The sequence below is a fragment of the Sitophilus oryzae genome, unplaced genomic scaffold (assembly GCF_002938485.1).
Source record: "Sitophilus oryzae breed Bouriz unplaced genomic scaffold, Soryzae_2.0 scaffold_1496_pilon_pilon, whole genome shotgun sequence".
NCBI lineage: Eukaryota > Metazoa > Arthropoda > Insecta > Coleoptera > Curculionidae > Sitophilus > Sitophilus oryzae.
In genome coordinates, this window is record NW_022146165.1 from 285,169 (window position 1) to 306,681 (window position 21,513).

General features: G+C 33.2%; 1 protein-coding gene across 3 annotated transcripts in view; it reads right to left on the reverse strand.

Annotated features, from left to right (window-relative positions):
• Positions 1-7,797: 7,797 nt before the first annotated feature.
• Positions 7,798-21,513, reverse strand: part of LOC115877647 (rab5 GDP/GTP exchange factor) — a 54,088-nt gene continuing 40,372 nt past the window's right edge. For all 3 annotated transcript variants that reach the window (XM_030893894.1, XM_030893893.1, XM_030893892.1), the window contains 5 exons: positions 17,141-17,397; positions 15,064-15,221; positions 14,675-14,807; positions 14,023-14,132; positions 7,798-8,701 (listed from right to left, as the gene is read on the reverse strand). In XM_030893894.1, coding sequence (XP_030749754.1) covers positions 7,943-8,701; positions 14,023-14,132; positions 14,675-14,807; positions 15,064-15,221; positions 17,141-17,397 — 1,417 coding nt within the window. In that variant the 3' untranslated portion in view covers positions 7,798-7,942. The remainder of the gene's footprint in view (positions 8,702-14,022; positions 14,133-14,674; positions 14,808-15,063; positions 15,222-17,140; positions 17,398-21,513) is intronic.

The following is a 21,513-nucleotide window of genomic DNA, read 5'->3' on the forward strand; positions in this document are numbered from 1 at the left end:
AAGATACCTTGGACGGCTAGGTTAACAAATGAAGAAGTTCTGAGACGTGTTAACAAACAGCGCAAATTGTTTGAATTGATTAAAAAGAAAAAAAACGCATGCCTTGGGCACATAACGCGGAACCCCAAATATCAATTTTTGCATCTGGTGATCGAAAGCAACATCGAAGGCCGGAAGGGTATAGGAAAGAAAAAAAATGTCTTGGCTGCGGAATGTCAGACAGTGGTCAAGCCTACACAATGTACAGTCATTAATAAACATCGCCAGGAACAGAGAAGCGAAGAGAAATGTTAACTCTTCGCAAAGATCCATTAATGGATTTGCACTAGAAAAAGAAGTAGGTACAAATCGTCCCATTGCTGCCAAAAGTCACTAACTTACTTTTAATTACTTCCGAGAAAAATGCGTCTAAAGATGAATTGCATTGCATAAAGATGTTATAGTTAGTAACTATTCAGTATTAAAATAAAACAAAAATAGCCAGAAATCGTAGATAACGACTTCTGCAATCGATTCTCCGCTTCAAAACATAGTTAGTGATTGAATTTGGTTGTTCGGAAAAATGTTAGTTAGTGACTTTTGGCAGCAATAGGACGAAATAACACTAAAACCACATAAAATAAAACGGTTGATTTTCAGAATATGTCATAGTCACTGCAAACACAAAAATTATTTTTTTTTTATTAAATTTAACCAATTTTGTAGTGCTTTATATGTATCCATTACAGATTAAAATACATATCCATTAAAAAGTGAAGGGCTGGAGGATTTTGTGGTACTATTTCTTTTATTAATTTATTTCGTTCGTCTTTCGGGCTACATAACGGAGTCGGAGATTTATTTGAAAACAACAGAGTCACTACGCAGGCGTCATACGACAAATTATCAAAACCAGTTCCGAAAAACCATTTTTTTGCTAGTGGCATAGAGTATTATTTTTTTATCTGCCATCTAACAGTTCAAAAATAAATGCTGCTGTTAAAAGTTTATCATAAAAATATATAAAAATCTGACCTATAAGTCTTTTATAAAAGGATTTAAATCTTTTTAATGAATTCACTCTTCTCTAAAAAAACTTAATCTTTAAGAAGATTTAGGCCCTAAAAAGACAAATCGTTATTAGAATTGAAGCCTTTTTTAATGACTTAATTCTTTTTCTATTTCAAAAGTCTTAAGTCAGCTTTCGAAAAACGACTTAAAATCAAATGACTTAAGTCATTAAAATGATTTAAATTAAAAAAAGACTCAAGATTTCTGTGAACTTGCAGCTCTGCCTGCAGATGACCAATTTTTCCTCCAATTTGATGACAGTGATGACCCAACCATTAGACTGAATTGGGCCGTGTAAAGCTATCATTATTTGTACGGAATTAAATTAAGCCCAATTGCTACAAACCTAATTTAGATATTTTTCTCTAAAAATACTACCTTTATTAAAATCGAGCCACTTTTTCTCCCGATTTCCTTGAGGACTTAATAGATTATATAATATCGTCTCAGATATATCAATACAATTCTGTTTACGGAACAATTCCATGTTTTGATTGTAAAAATATCGAAAAAGAATTACTAATTTCGCCGGTGAAGCGCAACGAACTTTTTTTTTCAAATAAATCTGTTAAACCTCGTACTTCTATAAGTAGATATAACTCTGCCAAGGTTAATAAGTCTTATAAGTAGGAATAGTGTTATTCATAATAATATAATCTGATGTGGAAATAGTTATGAAAAAAAATTATGTAATTTTGTTGGGGGACTTTTTTCAAAGGCGTAAAATACCGAACATATTGATGGAAATTTATAAAATATGAATGCTTATCGTGGGTCAGCGGCAAGTGTGTTTGGCTCATATCTCTAGGGTTTCCATACGTCTGGATTTACCCGGATATGTCCGGATCTTTAAAATGTCCGGAGCGGTCCGGCCCGGATTTGGAAAAACATCCGAGAAACCTGACCGCAAAAACAATTTAACTTAGTAAAATAGTTTACAGTTATAGTTAAATTAATTTCTCGGTTACTTTGTTGAATACTTTAGTTTCTATGATGCTATAGCTCTACTTTATGCTACATTTCTATACTTTGGCGCTCAAATTTTTCGCTTTTTTGTTGATTCCGGGCTATTATTTGCGCCCTATAAAAGTTCATAAATAAATTTATAGTTTCTTTTTTGCGTTGTCCGGATTTTGTCCGGATTTCAGAGTTCATTTGTCAGGATTTCTGAGTTTACTTGTCCAAAATTTTCAAAAGCCTTTATGGAAGCTCTACAGATCTCGAAATTACCAGGTTCGATCATCAGCCGGGACGATCGATTTATTTATTTAAATAAAAATATGTATCTAAATCGAGCGACCATAGGCCACAACCTAATGAAAAACTATACCAAACCAAACCAAACTACACCTTGGTCAATGCATGTGTCAATGCTTATGCCGGCCACTGCTTATGGTCAACGTGTAGAGAGAAAGGACTATTGGTCATGTTGGCGGCATTGGCTGTGTTGGATCCAAGTATTGTCGTTTTTTTCCAGACACATTAAAGAACGTTAGTCTTAGAGCTGGCACTACTGGCAGATGCAACCACACGTTGGCTGCACTGACTGGTCGGGGATAATAATAATAAAAAAATAAATTTATTGTCTGCACTAATAGGATACAATATAATAAAATTAAAATATATGAAAACAAAAGGCCAGGTCAAATAATCAGATTTGTGAAAAAAAAATCATAAACTATTTAAGCATATGATAATTACTGTATGTACCGGGTGTCCCACTAAGAATAGCTCTCGGCTGTATCTCGGAAAGTATTAGCCTTAAGGGAAAAAATGGCTCGAACAAAAAATATTCAAAATTTACTGAAGATTATGAAGCTATTACTTATAGTACAACTTATCTAGGCAAAATGGTGTAAAAACTCCATTTTCTTATTTTTTGTTGCAGTTGTGCCCCCTAGCGGTCGTTCTACAAACTTGAAAATAATTTCCAGCAATTTCTCATAGCCTCTTTAGTTATAAATATTTTTTTCCGCAGCCCCTACGGCTAATACTTTCTGAGATACAGCCGAGAGCTATTCTTAGTGGGACACCCTGTACAATGTACAGGGTCCGGCAATAGTGCGACGGGCATCTGTAGCTCCTAGAATAAAAAACTTGGGAATTTTGTTTAAGTGCAAACCTAAAGTATGTACTAACATGTATTTCAGGAAGATATTTTAACATCTACAGGGTGGCTCAAAAAGTGGATCGAGACGATTTTTTTGGAACACCCTGTATATTACAGCCCGATCCACTCACACTTGAAATACATCCTAGTTTTTCTATTCCTATTCCTGAAATACATCCTAGTACATACTTTAGGTTTGCACTAAAACAAAATTCCTAAATTTTTTATTCTAGGAGCTACAGATGCTCGACGCACTATTGCTGAACCCTGTATATTTACTAACATCTAGTAAGTTGCAAAGTCACGAATAATCTCGACCGATCAAAACACAAGGATACTGTTTTTGTCTTGTCCTCTCCCAGTCGTTACAGCAGCTGACTAGGAAACACTTTTTATTTTCTATTTGACATATACAGGGTCAGAAATAAGGTGTCCCAGAAATAAGTGCAAGTATTTTAACTGGTAGTATAGTTCCATGTTCAACCCCAGAAACAAGTCTATGAGGTTCTTTCGCGAAAAAAAATTTTGGAAAATTCGAAATTTTTTGAAAATTTTTTTGGATTTTTTTTTAGTTTTTAGTTAAAAAACATAATTTCTTGATAATATGGCAATATAGGTATTGGATTAAATTTACAAGAAAAAAATCCAGAAAAGATCCAGTGGTTCTCAAAATTTTAGCAAAAAATCATTTTTTTTTGGGAATTTTCAAAGTAAAATAACTCCGTTATTTTGAACTTATTTGAAAAACGATAAATAGACCAGTCGACAAGTGGTTTTAGGTGGAAATAATTAGGGGCAAGCTGCAATAACACTTATTCTCTTCGTTTTTTTTTGCACGGTCTATCCATCTCGGATTTGGCCGCCATATTGGAAAATCCTGTCAAATTATGACATTTTTATGTTTTTTTTTTAAATAACTCGGTCTGGGTGCACTGTACAGAAAATTTGCAAGAGACCAAAAAGAAAGCTATTTAAATTCTACAAAAAAGGTCCTATTCACCGATTTCGTGCATGAACAGGTTAACGAGATACAGGCGCTTAAATACAAAGCTATTTTCTAGTGGTTCAATTAATATGAGAAACTGATTCTATGTAAATTTGAATAATTTGCCAGTGCAAATTTGTGTTTTTCTTGTGCTCGTTTCCACACCACCTGGTGGTAGAGCACTCGGCGCACTTTTTTTAAGTGATTTCCCCTATAGGCTTAATCCACTTTCTTGCCGTTGCAAATGTTCTATTTTTATATCCATATGACATGATATGCTTTATAAGTATGTATGTTCACCATCTGCTTTTTTTGACGTAGAAGGTTGTTCTATTGACTCATCAATATATTCTTCATCAAACTGTTCATCTGGTTCTTGTTCAATGTCTATGTCTTCGATATTTTCGTTGGTCATTAATTCTTCTAATCGAGAATCGATTTCTTCGTCGTCCCCTGGATCTTCTAGAGTTATTTCAGAATTTGAACACCCTCTTCCCTGGCACGAACCGCACACTACCGAACAGTGTAATCCTGCTTTTCTTTACAAGAAATCATCTTCAATAAGTAGATATAACTGCCAAGGTTAATAAGTCTTATAAGTAGGAATAGTGTTATTCATAATAATATAATCTGATGTGGAAATAGTTATGAAAAAAAATTATGTAATTTTGTTGGGGGACTTTTTTCAAAGGCGTAAAATACCGAACATATTGATGGAAATTTATAAAATATGAATGCTTACCGTGGGTCAGCGCCAAGTGTGTTTGGCTCATATCTCTAAGGTTTCCATACGTCTGGATTTATAATCCTGCTTTTCTTTACAAGAAATCATCTTCAATAACTCTTGGGGAGTGGCGTCTTGCAGCATAAGAATCGGTATAAGTCCATTGGACGACTGCTTCCAATCCCAGTCAGTGGGCATTTTTTCGTTACCGTACCATTTTTGGACTTGTAGGTATGTACGAAATGAGTACATGCGAGCCGCATCTTCGGTTGGAGGAAGGGATGCAAGGTTAAATAAACTCTTTGTTATAGATTGCGCAAAAAATCGATGTCTATAGATGTGTCGTCGCTCTTTGACCCATAAAGTGCAAGAAGAAATTGAATTCCAACTTTGGCTATGCTTTCTGGAGTTGCATTTGGGTCTCTAAAACAGTAACTGGCAGTTTTCAAACTTGTCTAATATCTTAGAACCTTAAGGAACTTCATTGTACCCTGCCTGTAAATTGCTGAAGTGGTGTCGCACCCACTAAATGCATGTAAAAACAAAATGTTTTCTTTCACAGCCGTGTCCAATACTGATGCAGAGGGTGAATAGAATAATGAAATTTAAAGAAGGCATCCGTTTTTCTCAAAGAGACCTGGTTCAAATTAAAAAAGTAGAAAAAAGACTCAAAGTCTCGGTCTCAACGTTTATACAATGTTAAACTGTTACACGTGTTTCGCTCATATACGAGCATCATCAGACCTAACAAGAAAGAACCTAAATAAATAACAAATAATAAAAAGGTCGTCATAACTTACAAATACAATTAAAATTAATCCAAATACGCGTACACATTTTACAATTAAAACAACACTGAGACGAGGCTGAAATGACCGGCAAATATTTGTCAATAAAAAACAAACAGGAACAAAAAGTCAAACAAAATAAAAAATAGAATAACCCAGCGGGATTTGAACTCTAGCCTCCCGGGTGGGAACCAGAGAGCAAAGCCACCAATCTACCATACTACTGAAGTAAAGATTCAGAACTCAACAATAATACACGGCCGAATTAATCTTTCAGATTATTGAAAATTAATGTTGGTTCGAAATTAAAAATCTCATTCACGCACACAAGAACCGGACTTTTTTTAGCTCTAGTTATTTCCATTTTCTCCAATAAATCAAGTTTTTTACTTTTTTGGCATTCGTGCAGAACACTAACGTTTTCTGAGATGGAAAAATCGTGACCTGTGGCTAATAAGTGGTTCGCAAAAGCCGATTTAGTCTCAGTTTTTTCTGTATTTATTGACAAGGCTCAGATGTTCCTGTACTCGGGTGGAAATCTTTCTACCTGATTGCCCCACATAGACCGCTTGACAGTCGCCACAATTCAAAGAATAAACTCCCGATTTAGAGAGCCTCTCCGTTTTGTCTTTATTTCTAACCAAATTTGCTTTTAATGTATTAATAGTTTTAAAGGAAACAGATAAATTAAGATTTTTAAAATATTTTGGCCAATTGGAGTGAAATATTACCAAAAAATGTTAAAGCTTTATACGGGCCTCTGTAAATTTTTCGAATGTATGACATTATAAGACATCTTGTACCTATTTACAAACTTATAGTAAATCTTGTTAATAGTTCCTAGCGGAAACCCGTTGTTATAAGCAATTTGTCTTATAATGTTGAGCTCTTTATTAAGCGCTTCTCTGGATAGTGGCAAGTTACATAATCTATAGAACAAAGAATTAAACGCTGCGAATCTATGGGAATATGGGGAGTTAGAAATATGCTGAATAACGTTATCTGTGGAGGAGGGTTTTCTAAAAATTTCAAACTCTATTTTATTATTATTTCTCATAAGTAATAAATCCAAGAACAGTAATTTGCCTTCGAATAATGAAACACTAAAACTAAAAGTCGCCCGAACTGGTTTGCGTAATTGACCGCACCCCGGCTGCCGTCTCGCGCTGTTGTCGAATAGATGTATTTAAAAATAAGCCTTAGATGTTAATTGCTATAACTTTAGAACTGATAAGTTTACGAGAATAATTAATAGAACCTTTTTTGTAGAGAATTTAATTTGCTTTATTTTTCGTTACCCGCATTTTTTTCTGCAATGCACCCAGACCGAGATATTTTAAAAAATCCATAAAAATGTAGTTTTTATATCGACTTTTTCAAAATGGCGACCAAATCGGGGATCGACAGACCGTGCAAATTGAATATATCATTCAGCACATCAAAACAAAGAAAATAAAAAATAATTCAGCTTGCCCTTAATTATTTCCATCTAGGCCTATTTAAAACGACGTACCGACTGGCCTAAAAGAGAAAATATGTTTCTTTTATCGAGATCTACCACCCCTTAAAATACTTGCACTTATTTCTGGGACACCCTGTATAGGGTGTCCCAATATTCCATGGACATAGAACTTTAGTAGTATTTTTTAGTAGTACTTTCGTATTTTTAGAATCAAAATAAGTTCATTGGACACAATTTACCTCTAAAGTTTAAAAAAATAAACCCATTTTTAAAGATATTTTAAGAAACGATATTCCGGTTTGAGTGAGAATTGGGATACCTATGTTTTGCTAAGCTCTTTAACATTTGACTTTCACAAAAAACGAGCAAGGTAAAAACTACCCCAACCCCTACATACATTTTAGAAGAAATATTTTCCAACTGATTTTTTTCCTGTAAAATAATCCTCCTAGTATTTACATTTTTGGAGTCTTATAAAAAACGCCACATCGCATAGTTTTTGAGAAAACAAAATTTTGGAGAATTATTTTCCAAAGCAGACCTATAAAATATACAGGGAGTTTCAATATTCCATGGAGATTAAAATAAGTTAATTGCACAAAATTTACCTCTATCTATACAAAAGTGCTTCGTTTGTCCGTTTTGTTTTAGTTTGAGTGGGTCTCAAAAAGTACAGATTCCAACAACTACTCATTTTATTTAGATTTTTTAAATAAAATATAATAAAATTAACTCTAAAAATTAATAAATATTTTCTGGTTTTATAACTAATTAATACTTAAATCAATAAATAAAAAAACAATCACAAGAATTTATTATAACACTACTCGTCTTGTTTAGAAGTTCCAGGCTGTGAACTCAAACAACTATAATCGCCCGTGTTACAAGGAATGCTCGGAATTTTCCAACCCTGTTTCGAGAAACCCGTGTACTCTGTCTTGGTGGGATTAATAGGCGGCGGTAAATTTATCGTTGGAGTCGATTCCGTTTTATCCAGAAGAGTTTCCTCGCTCGACTCTTTAGGTAGATCATCCAAAAATGGCAAAACGAAATCCGCCTTCGTTTTCTTAGAATCATCCACGGTGCTTACTTGAAGTGGTACGCTTGAAGGTATCAAAGGCTGCTGTGTTATCGTACAAGTCGTCGCCGACATAGGACTGAAAGGGTCTGGGGTGAAGCTAGGGCTAGGAGAACATCGTTTTTCCGGTGTAAGTACTTCGGCCATACTATTGTCGGCGCTAAAATCGGAAAAGTCGATGTCATAATTTACTTTGGAAAGCCCCAACATGCTAGTATCGTCGGGAGTGGCACCCTCTAAGCTCGCTTCGTACGGACTTAAGAGATCCTCTGATGGTTGATTTAAAGTGTTTTCTTCTGATGGAGGAAACGTTATGCATGGTGTGATATCCAAAGTAAGTTTGGCCTTGTCAGCATTGGGAGAAATATTCTGAGTAGCAATAGCAATATTAGCCAACAGAGATCCGGTAGTATTTCTTTGGTCTACCATCGGTAAAGGTTTCCTTGGCTTTATTATGAGAGGCGTTCTTTCCAATACGGAAGATACTTCACGTGTTATATCCTCCTGTAATTAAAAAATGTATATGTACTAAAAATTGTCTGGTTAAGTTATCAAAGACTTTAGTTATTAGTTAATTTAGTTAAAAATATTGCAGCTTGATTGCACTTTATTGCAAGTGTGCAGTTGTTGAACAAATGTAGAATGTAGAATGTTTAGGAGGGGAGTTAATCACCGCGACCTTATAGATCTATTGTGTGTTCTCCTTTTTTGAGTTATAACGAGTTATAACTCATCATACAGTCTCAGGGCTTTAACAAAAACTTTTTTGTTGAACAAATAGCACTGTAGCTCTTAAAAAGCCGCATCAACCAGTGTATACAAGATGTTTCCTAAGTAGTCTAAAAAAAATTAAGATGTCGTTCCTCATAAGTTCTCAAGAAGAAAGTTTATATGAACATTAGGTCTAAAGTATTTCCTTTCTGATCTACAGGGTGATCGTGTGAAATTGTTTGTGATCTGTTGTTTCTGATCTGGTGGTGTGAAATTTCCAAAAAAAAATAAATCAACTACAGTGCATATCTCAAAATAGCTAGAAAACGAGGTAATTGTGAGATATGTAATATATATTTCATATCCCCCCCAATTAAACTTTTAGTTAGGTAATCGAAGGCGCGATTTTTAAATTCATTGTTGCCAACCATGGACATATTCGACGCCGCGCCGTCCTGACTAACTGGAATTTAAATTTCGCGCTAGGGATTCAGGTGGTAGCTCTGTTGTAAAAAAGTTCAAGTTTCATTTATTTATTTATTTTCCGACATTGTTATTCGTTTTGACACTTTAGTTCTGTATTATGAGTTTTTGGTTTAAATAAATACTGTTGTGATACTTTAAGCTTGGCAATTTTTAGTAGCAGACCTTGAAGTCGAACATTGCTCTTTTAAATGCGAAGTGTATACGATTGCTTAATAGCGGTAAAAAACTCATCGCAATTTTATTAGAATATTTTGAACGGGAAAGTGGTAGTAATGGCCCTTAATGTTCCTTACGTGCTGTTAAGAAGGTGAGTTTCGTTGATGTAAATAATAACTGTTTATATATTTATAATTAATTTATTTTTGTTTTCTAAAATATTCTGATTAAAAATAATATATAATAGTGGGCATCGCTGCTGTGCCGGTCAAGCTTAATCACGTGTTTATTTGTTATGAACTAGAGTTGATTAATTTCTCGAAACCGGTTCGATGAACAAGAAAAACTTAAGAGATCAGTCTTGTTCAAAAGGGATGGACAATCAAAAAAAAATTAAAAAAGCAGAGGTGTACCATTAATTTTAAAATAATCCAGAGAGATGTGCGTAAGGACGCGACTGGTTCAAGTAGGAAATCGACATTTAATGGAAAAAACTACCTTTAATGGAAACCACATACAAAAATTGAAGAACATACAAAAATTGAAGAAAATATCTAAAGTAGTTTCCGACAAATTGCAAAAAAAATCCATATTTTTTTAACACCAATAGTAAGTAGTATTGTAGAAAGGAAGTACTTTAGATCCCAAGTTTATATAATTTTTTTTTAAAACAGATGAGGAATCACACCCTATTGTTTAACTACTTAGAAAATACCCGGTATATCGTATCTATGAAAAAATTAGAACACTCCAAAACAAAAAAAAGTCGTTTTTCAAATATATAATTCAAAACGGTGCATTTTTGGAGTAATGTTAAAATATACGAAATGTTACGAAATAAATTGTAGTAGCCTATATCTCAATATTAACTATATTTTTTTAACGATGACATAGTCGTATGTTGCAGTCTAACCAATCTACTATTCAAAATCTATACGAATAATAAGATCTACTAAAAACTATTTTTCCCGCTATCTACGTCACTGTTTTAGCAGTCTAAAAATAGTAGTGAATCAAAATATATTTTTATCTATGTGTACTGTTTTTTCTTATCATGATGATGAAAGTCTTTATTAGATAAACTCTAACCCATAATAATTGTTATCATCAACACTTGGATATTAAAATAAAAATATACACGTGCAAAAAATAGCAGCTTTCAATATACAGGGTGGTCCGAACTGTATTCCGGAAACTTTGGCAGCATATTCTGCAGATAAAAATAAGTAAAAAAGTTCGTATAAATGTATGTCCTAAAATTCTTAGTTTCGGAGATACATGGTGTAGAAGTTTCATTTTAATTTGGATTTTTTCCAAACAGCTTCTGAAATAACGTCAATATTTAGATGAAAGTTGATACTCGGGAGTTTTTTGACATAAGAAATTTGATTTTATGTCAATATGACTACTACTTGTAGAGAGCGCCACCGAGTAATAACTTTTCGTACATACCTGTATAAAACTACTGAGTAAAAAATATACATTTACGATGTTTTTTACGTAAAAAAGATCTCTCAGTAAAAATCGCTACTCGTGAAGGATCTGGCCGCTAAGGGTGCCCTAAGATTAAGGGAATCCAATCTGTGGAACCAGACCAACTACGGTCACTCGAGGATATTGCCAGTGATAGGGAAAATCATGGTGAACACGAGTCCACATCTGCTAGACCAGAAAACGGACTATATGCTCACCAAACATGATTTTGGAGAAAAGATAAGGATTCGCATCCCAACAAGAGAAGAATAAGAAAGCAACCGAGTAATGAACACTCAAGAGATAGCAGTCTACACAGATGCTTCCGAAACTTCAGGAGGCACAGGTATAGGCATCTTCTCAGAGGAACTAGACATCCGACGATCTTTAAGGCTATCGGTTGGCTGTAATGTTCTACAAGCAGAGGTTTACGCCATAAAGGAAGCGGCTAGTTATATACGAGAGAAAATTGCTAATAATAGACCAATAGGAGATATCGTGATATACTCTGACAGCTTGGGCGCTTTAAGAAGCATCACCATGCAATCAGTGAGATCGAAAATTGTGATGGAATGCCGAGAAGCACGCTGTCCTGGCTGCGTCGAATCGGGGCTACTCTGTGCTGGGTGCCAGGCCACAGCAATGTGGTGGGACTCGCCAAAGAGGGAGCCAGGGGTGAGGCCGTGGCAGATGACCCACCACTTGTGACGATCAACACGCTGAAGGAAGCTATAGGAACTGCCATCAAGGCCACGCAGCAAGAGACGTGGCAACACCGTGAAGACTGCGCTACACCTCGAAGACTATGGCCACTGGTAGATAGCAAAAAGACAAAACAACTACTAGAACACAAAAAGAACCTAGTACGCATAATTGTAGGTGTCGTCACTGGAAACTGTCCCACCTCGTGAGATGGAAAATTTCCAACGACGATTACTGCAGAGAATGCGGAGAGGAAGAAGAAACCATAGAGCACCTGTTCTGTTGTGATACTGTCCGGCTCTGGAATACCAACGCTTTAAAACTTTAGGGCAAGGTTTTTTGGAGGGACTAGAGGAAGCAGCAGAAGCCAACATCAGCGACATCGGGAACTTTGCAAAGAGCTGGAAGTGCTTTAACGCAAAGAAAGAATGAGAGGAAGGTTTGGTACAACAAGACAGGGGTATCGCAATGGGCCCAAGGCCTCCGAGTGAGAGATCAAACATGATTCCAAACCCCAGCAACCTAACCTAACCTAACCTAAAAATCGCGACAAACAACCTTTCTCAAAATATTTAGAATGAAAATAGTCAATACATGTCATTATTGGCAAAAAATAAACATGTTGAGTAGATAGTTATATGAAATGATACATTTTGGAACTTTTTATTTTTTTTAATTAACTATAAATTTTTCTTGGAAAAAATGATAAAACAGTTTCTGTTGAACTTTTGGCACAAAATATTTCAAATTTATATCAGTCTAATAACTATTTAGTCAACATGTTTAATTTATGTAAATGATGACAGGTATTGATAAATCAGATTCCAAATATCTCGAGAACCATTACTCGTAGCAATTTTTACCAAGAGACCTTTTTTTCGTAAAAAAAACGTCGTAAATGTACACTTTTTTACTCAGTAGTTTTATACAGGTACGGACGAAAAGTTATGTGTCTTAAGTTAAAAAGTCTTAAAGTTAAGAAAATGTGGCGCCCTCTGCAAGTAGGAGTCATATTGACATCAAAATTAAATATTTATCATGTCAAAAAACTCCCAGATACCAAATTTTCATCCAAATATTGACGTTACTTCAGAATTTATTTGGAAAAAATCGAAATCTAAATGAAACTTCTACACCCTGTATCTCCGAAACTAAGCATTTTAGGACATATATTTATACGAACTGTTTTACTTATTTTTATCTGCAAAATATGCCCCCGAAGTTTCCGAAATACAGTTCGGACCACCCTGTATTATATTTTTATTTTAATTATCAATATTAACATAGTAATTTTGCATTAATAAATGCAAATAAAATTATTTAAATAGACATAATACGTCTTATGACGTCATATCGGATCGGAATTGACTGAAATTTTTTCTCCTCTCCTTTCTAAATAGTTTATTTGAAAATAATTTCAAAATAGTCCATCCATTTTTGTTCAAAATATAAATGTTATTACTGTCGACTGGAAGTCTAAATCAGTATTTTGCAATTCACTTTAGTTTATATTATTAAATTCATTACGAGTTTAACAATCAAAAATATTAAAAGGGTGGGGGTGTAGCTGGTGGGTGCATATTATATGGTATTTTTTGTATAAAAATACAACTTTAGTGTAAAAATATATTTGATACAGCTATGAAGATATTTTTACAAAGTGCGCTACCATTCCCATATATTTTGTGAAAAAAGTTGAGGTGAAAGTCTAAAATAGGAATCCTGATATAAAGCTGTTTTTTTTCTCAGAACGGTGGTTTACGCTATACACTATACAGGGTGGCGCACCTCATTCGCCCGGGTTGATTATACGAAAACAGAAAGATGTAGAAACAAAATGTTTTATAGGTATATGTGGTGAGGCAATGTGCACAATTGAAAATTATTTTGAAATATACAGGATGTTTTAGAACTAAAAACTATACCACAGTTATATTTTTTCTTATGAAACAACCGGTATTTCATATTCACTTCGTTATTTCAAATGCAACACCCTGTATTCTTTATTAAAAAATTAATGTATATTTAAATCTCTTTAAATATCTCAAAAACTTTCCAAGGATTCAAAAATGAAATAAAATACGATCCATAAGAAAAAAACTATTATATTATAACTTTGATATGGATCTTAGTTCTGACACACCATGTACATTTTGAAAATAATTTTAAATTATGCACATTGTCTTCCCACATATACCTATAAAATATTTTGTTTCTACATTTTTACGCTCTTGTATAATTAACCAAGGCGCGATTGAGGTGCGCTAATTTGAGCTAAAATGTTACCAAGAACTAACCTTAATATTTTTCATTTCTTCTGCCAATCTTTTCTTCTCCTCTTGAATTGAACTATTTCTTTCTTTTAGATTTTTTAAAAGAGCTAAATGTTCACATAATTGATGCATCCCTATAACAAAACATGAAATGAATTTAAAAAAAAGCAGGTTCGTGACTGACTAAGTTAAGAAAACACTCAAAATTGAAGTGAGGATGCAGTCAATAATCACCACACAGGCTAATAAAACTACTTTTCAAATGTGTCAAGCTTTCGAGAATTTTATTCCCATCATCAGGACAGTTTGACTGAATCAATTAGCTAAAAAAACATCCTCTGCACAAAAAGGCCTTAAAACTAGCATCATATGACATTGGAATACAAGGACATTTCCTTTATAAAATATTAAAATACATATTCAACGACATTACTTTTCTTTTCAACACAAAACAAAAAAAAATAAAATTTACTAAACTAATTTCTACATTGTTGTTTTGAGCTCGATCAAACAGTGACTCAGTCACAATTTGACAAATTTGAAAAAGTAGTTTTATTAGCCTGTGTGGTGATTATTGACTGCATACTCACTTAAATGTTGAGTTTTTTTTTAAATAAATTAATGCATTTAAAAATACAAAAAATAATGAATTGCATTTAAAAAAACAAAGATGTACCTTCACAAGCAACTAAAGCGGATTCCCAAGCACTAACTGTAGTGACATCCCCGGACATGTAAGCCTGAAATTCCTGTTCCGGCATATTTAAAGATTCAGCTGTTAAGTTTTCTATAAAGGAAACTGCACAACACTGTAAAAAATAAATAAAAGTAAGCTTTATACATAAAAAAACTTCTGTAAAAGTATAGCCTGTCCAACGAATCAGGGAAGATTTCTACAACATCCAAAAAGACAGAAAATATTATCTTCCTATGAATTAAAATAAATACAAGTACTGTCATTGTCCTGCATTTTCTCGTTAGACAGACTTTAGAGTTTCATAGTATTTATGTATATTGAATATCCAAAAGTGAAATAATGCAAAAAAGTTAAGCGTATTGACTTACTAAGTTTGTAAAATAGTATCCTGCCTCCCCTTGCATTAACCTGGAATCTTTGCAGAATCTTGTAACATATAAAATGTTACTTTTTAATCGGGCAGGATTGGCTTTCAACACAACAAATATAAGAGCAGGTAAAAATTCATCAGCACTTACTGGTCCACCTGAAAAATAATTTGCAATAGTATAGTGTTCTATTAAATCACAATGTAATGTAAAAACTGTTCAACGATCTTCCAACGTTACGTCATCATCATATGAAAGACCAGGGAAAAAAAGAAAGTAAGTCAATTTTTTTGCTATATTTAAAAATTCTTTGCATTTGGTTCAGAGTGAGTGTAAGCATCTTTATAAATCACAAAACTGGGAAAAAATCAACCTAGCCAGAAGATATATACAATCAAAATTATACTATAAAGGAAAATCAGCAGGTAAGCCAAGCAAAAAAGGAAACAACTCATTGTTGATGTTTGTCCGTTACAAATTTTATCTAATAAAAAAATACCTTAACCAACTTCTAACAAACCTCTATTACACTATTTTATAAATTCCTGTACTCTATTTTTGCAACGTTTTGAATATTGAATCGTGCTTTTCTCAGTTTGGAGAGATATTGACCTACCTGCTTTTTCCCCTTCATATGTCAAATGTCAAAAAAAAGTTTTAGGCTGAGATCAGTTAGAAATCATTTAGAAAATTTTATGTACAGGGACATCATTTTAAGTGTCTCACTCAATTTACAATTTTCCTGGTTCCTATTTAAACATAGTAGAAAGATTCTTTAATGAAAATTTTCGCTAAGATGCCGATTTTTTATTTGAAAATTTTTTAAAACGTCAATTTTGACAGGTACGATGCCATCTTGATTTTTTTAGTTGGGTGAGACATTTAAAATGATTCTGGAACATTTCATGCAACGTAAAAAAAAGAAAATTTCTGCAAAATTAATTCGCTGACTGACTCATACAAAGTTCAAAAATTTAATAATTATTGTATTTAAGGACCCATTCAGAATAAGAGCCAAAATTAACGAGTTTAAGATTATTTTAAATACTTTTAAAAATGATAAAAATAATCTACTGTATAAAGTACATTTTAATTAGGTAAGCTTATTTTTCAAGTATACAATTTTGATGAGTATCTCCTAGATATTTTTGTAGCAAAAATAAATCTATTGTATTAAAGTTTCCTATGTAAAAACAATATACCGGGTGCGTCTCAAAAGTGGCTCACCCCCTATAACTTTTTTATTTTTTCAGTTAAAAAACGAGATTTGGTATGTTAATATAGGACATAAATTAGGATTGATTGACGTATTCACTTGTTTTCGGTCACTTCCTGTTTCACCGGAAATGACTACAACTTTTGATTTTTAAATAGCACCCTAGTAATTTTTTTATTTTATTCGATAGAAAATAACACTCTGAATAGAATGGCATATCATATATCATATGTCAACTTTTGATATTTTCGCATATGGTTTATTTGAAATTATAACTTGCGGTTCGTAACAAAAATTTGACTCAAAATACCAAGTGTGTGGTATCAAATTATTTGTAAAAAAAATGCTTTTTCCAAATATGCTAATGAGCCACTTTCGTTCCATTTGACAAAATTATGATATGATTAAAAATACGATATGGGTATTTTCTAACTAGCCCGGATACCTACTTTACAAACCAAACCAAAACATTAGACGATCAAATCTATTTTTCCAGGGCTCCTTGATTAAGAATTAGTGTGTTTAACATAGCCATGGCACTCTAGATTGAATTTTAAAATACATTTTTTTATTAAGCGAGAGTGCCAAAAAAGTTGCCATATGATATGTCATTCTATTCAGAATGTCTTTTCTATCGAATAAAGTAAAAAAATACCGAGGGTGCCATTTAAAAATCAAAAGTTGTAGTCATTTCCGGTGAAACAGGAAGTGACTAAAAACAAATGAATAAGTTAATCAATCCTAATTTATGTCATATACTATCATACCTAATCTCGTTTTTTTATCTGAAAAAATAAAAAAGTTACAGGGGGTGAGCCACCTTTGAGACACACTCGGTAGAGATAGAAGCTTCATAATTACCCTGACAATGTTGCAATACTTCGACAACGCTTCTACAACATTTGACCACACATTGTAATTTTTCTTGAGTTGATTTCACGGAGTCCATACCCAGCAAATCGTTGATCGCCGTATAAACTAAATCTCTAACTTCCAGACTCGTTTCACTTATACTACAATCAAGATGATGAGCATTTATCCATGTTAGTTTTCTTATTCTGTCTTGAATGGATAGGTCCTTTTCTTCGTCGTTGGTGAATGCAGGACAAAAAAGCGATCTATGAAAAAATATCATAGATTAATTATTTATTATATTAATATGTGTTTTTATTTTAGTATGCATGGTGGTCCGAATTGTATTCGGGAAGCTTCGGCAGTATATTCTGCAGATAAAAATAAGTAAAAAAGTTCATATAAATTTATGTCCTAAAATGCTTCGTTTCGGAGATACAGTAAGTTTTATTGTTATTTAATTTTTTTCCAAATAATTTCTGAACTATAGTTCATAATTCGGTCGGATAAAAATTTGAGTCTGGGTGTTTTATGGTATGAGAAATTTGATTTCGATGACAATATGACTCCTACGTGTAGGGGGCGCCCCCTACATGTGTTTTAACTGTTTTGAAGAATAATAACTTTTCGGCCGTAACTGTATAAAACTAATGAGTGAAAAATTATACATATCCGTCATTTTTTACGTAAAAAAAGTCTCTTGTTAAAAATCCCTACGAACAACCGTTCTCAAGATATTTAAAATGGAAATTGTTAATACATGTCATTATTGACAAAAAATAAACATGTTGAGTAGGTAGATACTGTTTGTTCAGGCATCGTTCGCCATTACGTCATCATTATTTGTCAAATATGAGTTTCAGGGTGTGTCTGAGATCAGTTCACATTTATGTTTATATGTTTTTTAATTTTGACATTGATCAATGTCCGTCAATAAAATTATAACCCCAAATCAAATGACAATGGCGTTTTCTGAAAGGATATTTTCATACTGGTCGATGTCCGTCAATAAAATGGGCGCGTTCAGGGAACACAGCGTAGAATTTCGCTGACCAGCAGCTTACGATATTCCCTAAACGGCACTAAGCAGCAGAAAGAACAAGAAACCGTAGCTGTCTCATGCGCTCTCTGTCTACTATAAAAATTTGAGAGAAATATAAATAAATCGACTTCGTCAAATCGGTCTATAATCGATCTTTAGTCTTTGGAATAAAAATTATTTTGAAAAAAAAATTATTATTACTGGCTGATCATTTAAAAATTGAAAATATATTATTTGACAATACCATAGACTTAAAATAAAATATAGACTACACTATTTACATCTCAACGCGGACAAACAACCTTTTTTGTACACATGTTTACTTCTGGGTACAGTCGACCGAGCCTTCCTCATCCAGCCTATGTTGTCACGTCTTTAATATTATCAATATTTTTTTTCTTGTTATACACATATATTGAGATATTAATACTACAGTTTAATAAAGTAGGTTTTAATATTCCATAGATGTATTAAATAGTCCTTATACTACTAAATTATAAGTCGGATACTGTTTAATAAGGATAAGTTCTTTACAATATGACAACACCGATTAGAGGCGAGGGAGCCTATTCATTCATTTATTACCTTGTAGTACGTGTCGCACGTGTGCGGTAAAGCTTTGTTGCCGCTATCTCCCCGGCTGTATTAACGCATTTTCTTAGCTTGTAGTCCTTAAGTGTTTATTTTATTGACTTTTTCTGTTCAAAAACTATAAAATATGGTTCGCCAGTGCCAAATTTGCAAGAAATTTGACTTAAATAATCCATTTAAGTCTTGAAGCGACTTTTGACCGGTAGGCAACTCTCAATTTACCCATTGGCAGTCAGTGGCGTTGTTGTTGAAAGGCGCTTATTTAGATAATATTTTAGTAAAATGTAAAATCTGAATTTTTTCAAAATTTTATTTTACATTACATTATTTGCTTACTTACATTGTAACAAAATCATAATTATAACCCTGTTAATAATTAATAATGTTTTTATTAAAAATATATTCCGGTTTATTCTAAAATTATCTTCAGAATCTAAAATAACATACAAGAATTTTAAAATGATATTACATTATGAAACAATATTTTTTAATATACCGGGTCGTCTCAAAAGTGGCTCAACCCTATAACTTTTTTATTTTTTCAGATAAAAAAAAACAGATTTGTATGTTAGTAGGTATATGACATAAATTAGGATTTATTGACGTATTCAATTGTTTTTGGCCTCTTCCTGTTTCACCGGAAATGATTACATCTTTTGATTTTTAAAGGCAACTTCGGTATATTGCTACTTTATTCGATAAAAAATGACACTCTGAATAGAATGACATATCATATGTCAACTTTTGACATTGTCGCTTAAAAACATATCCTATTTTAAATTTCAATCCAGTTTTTTCAATCCACTAAGTTTTAATCAAGGAGCCTTGGAAAAATAGTTTTGATCGTCTAATAGGTTTCGTGTCTTGTCTAGGCCGGTTAAAAGATGTACAAATCGTATTTTTAATCATACAAATGTCAATTTTTTCAAATGGAACAAGGGTGACTCATTAGCATATTTGGAAAAGGCATTTTTTATGAATATATTGATACCACCACACTTGGTATTTCGAGTCAAATTGTCGTTATGAACCGCGTGTTACAATTACAATTAAACCATATGCGAAAATGTCAAAAGTTGACATATGATATGTCATTCTATTCAGAGTGTCATTTTCTATCGTATAAAGTAGAAATATACCGAGGGTGCCGTTTAAAAATTAAAAGTTATAGTCATTTCCGGTGAAACAGGAAGTGACCAAAAACAATTGAATGCGTCAATCAATCCTAATTTATTTCATATACTAACATACTAAATCTTGTTTTTTATTTAAAATATAAAAAATTATAGGATGATGAGCCACTTTTGAGACGCACCCGGTATAATAAAGACAGTACCGAGTTAAATAAATGTAGTTTTTATTTTATCCACTTCCTATCACCTTCCTTGCTTTAATGGAACAGATTTATGTTTTCTCTAATTTACATAATAAGACATCACTTAACCAGAAAAAAATTACAACAATCATATTTTTTTTCTCTCCCTGTCGCCGATTCTATTATATCTGTGGAATAGATCCTGTTTTGATTAATATTGGGGTTGTAAATGTTTGACTAAAATTAATAATTTATTATTAATTTCAAAATTACCTAATTTCGATTATAAAATTTCTTGTATAACGTGTATTTTATTATTTTTATCCTTTTTGACTCTAAATTGTTTTTTCTAAACTTTTATTTAAAAAACTGTCCTAAATCTTAATAAAATTTAAAAAGTTTAAATACGATATATTTTTAATAATTTAATTATAGCTTCATTAAAATAAAAAAAATTACCCGGCTATGATACGGAGAGTTCAGGTGTACTTGAGAAACGAAAGACAGTGTTGTGTTTTTCGGCAGAGTCGTCAGGGAACGACCGTTATGACAGAGACAACCTATCTATCGCTCGTGTCGCACTCGTTATAACCTAAAACAATAACACAACAATAACAAGACAGTGTCTGACCGCATGTTCCAGCTATTTATGAATGAGATGCTCAGTCTATATTTTATTTTAAGTCTACGGACAATACAGTATTAAACATTAAATTTCTAAAAAATAACAGTTTATAAAAATCATTTTACATATACACCAAACAAAACAAAACTTAAAATAACAGGAACTGGCAGTTCGACCAAGTCACCTTTTACGCATTTTTTTTTCGATGTTATGGTACAAATAAAATTACTGAAGGTATAAATACCCTACAATAAAAAAAACCTGGTGCCCGGTGGCGTAGAGGTACAGGCTCTCGTCTACCAATCTCAAGGTGTGGGTTCGATTCCCACACCCGGCATTTCATCAGCCGACTATTTTTATTAAAATAAAAACTAGACTATTTTTATTAAAATAAAAATAGTTTGGGTACCTAGGTCGACTCAGCCTTAAATGAGTACTTGATACCCCCTTTACATGCAGCCCACTTCCGCGGCAGTAAGCATGGCATTGGCCAGGGAAGTGGGCAGCGCGAGCATGTAAACACGTCGCTCGCCCTGCCATTGCTCATGTCATTGCTGCTGCCGTACGCTCCCTTCAGTGGCGGTATTTTGAAGGGACATCAAAGGAACGGCAGCACGAGTGGCAACGTCTGTTTACATGCTGCCGCTGTCGAACCTCCGGCGCCGCGAGTGTTAGTTGTTGTGTAATTACCTACTATTTTTCCTATACAACAGCACAAAATATTCATGTTATTTGGGGTGCGAAATTATTGTTCAGATAGTTACTTAGGGAAACCACTAATGCATACTTTGTCAACTGCATGCCATCCA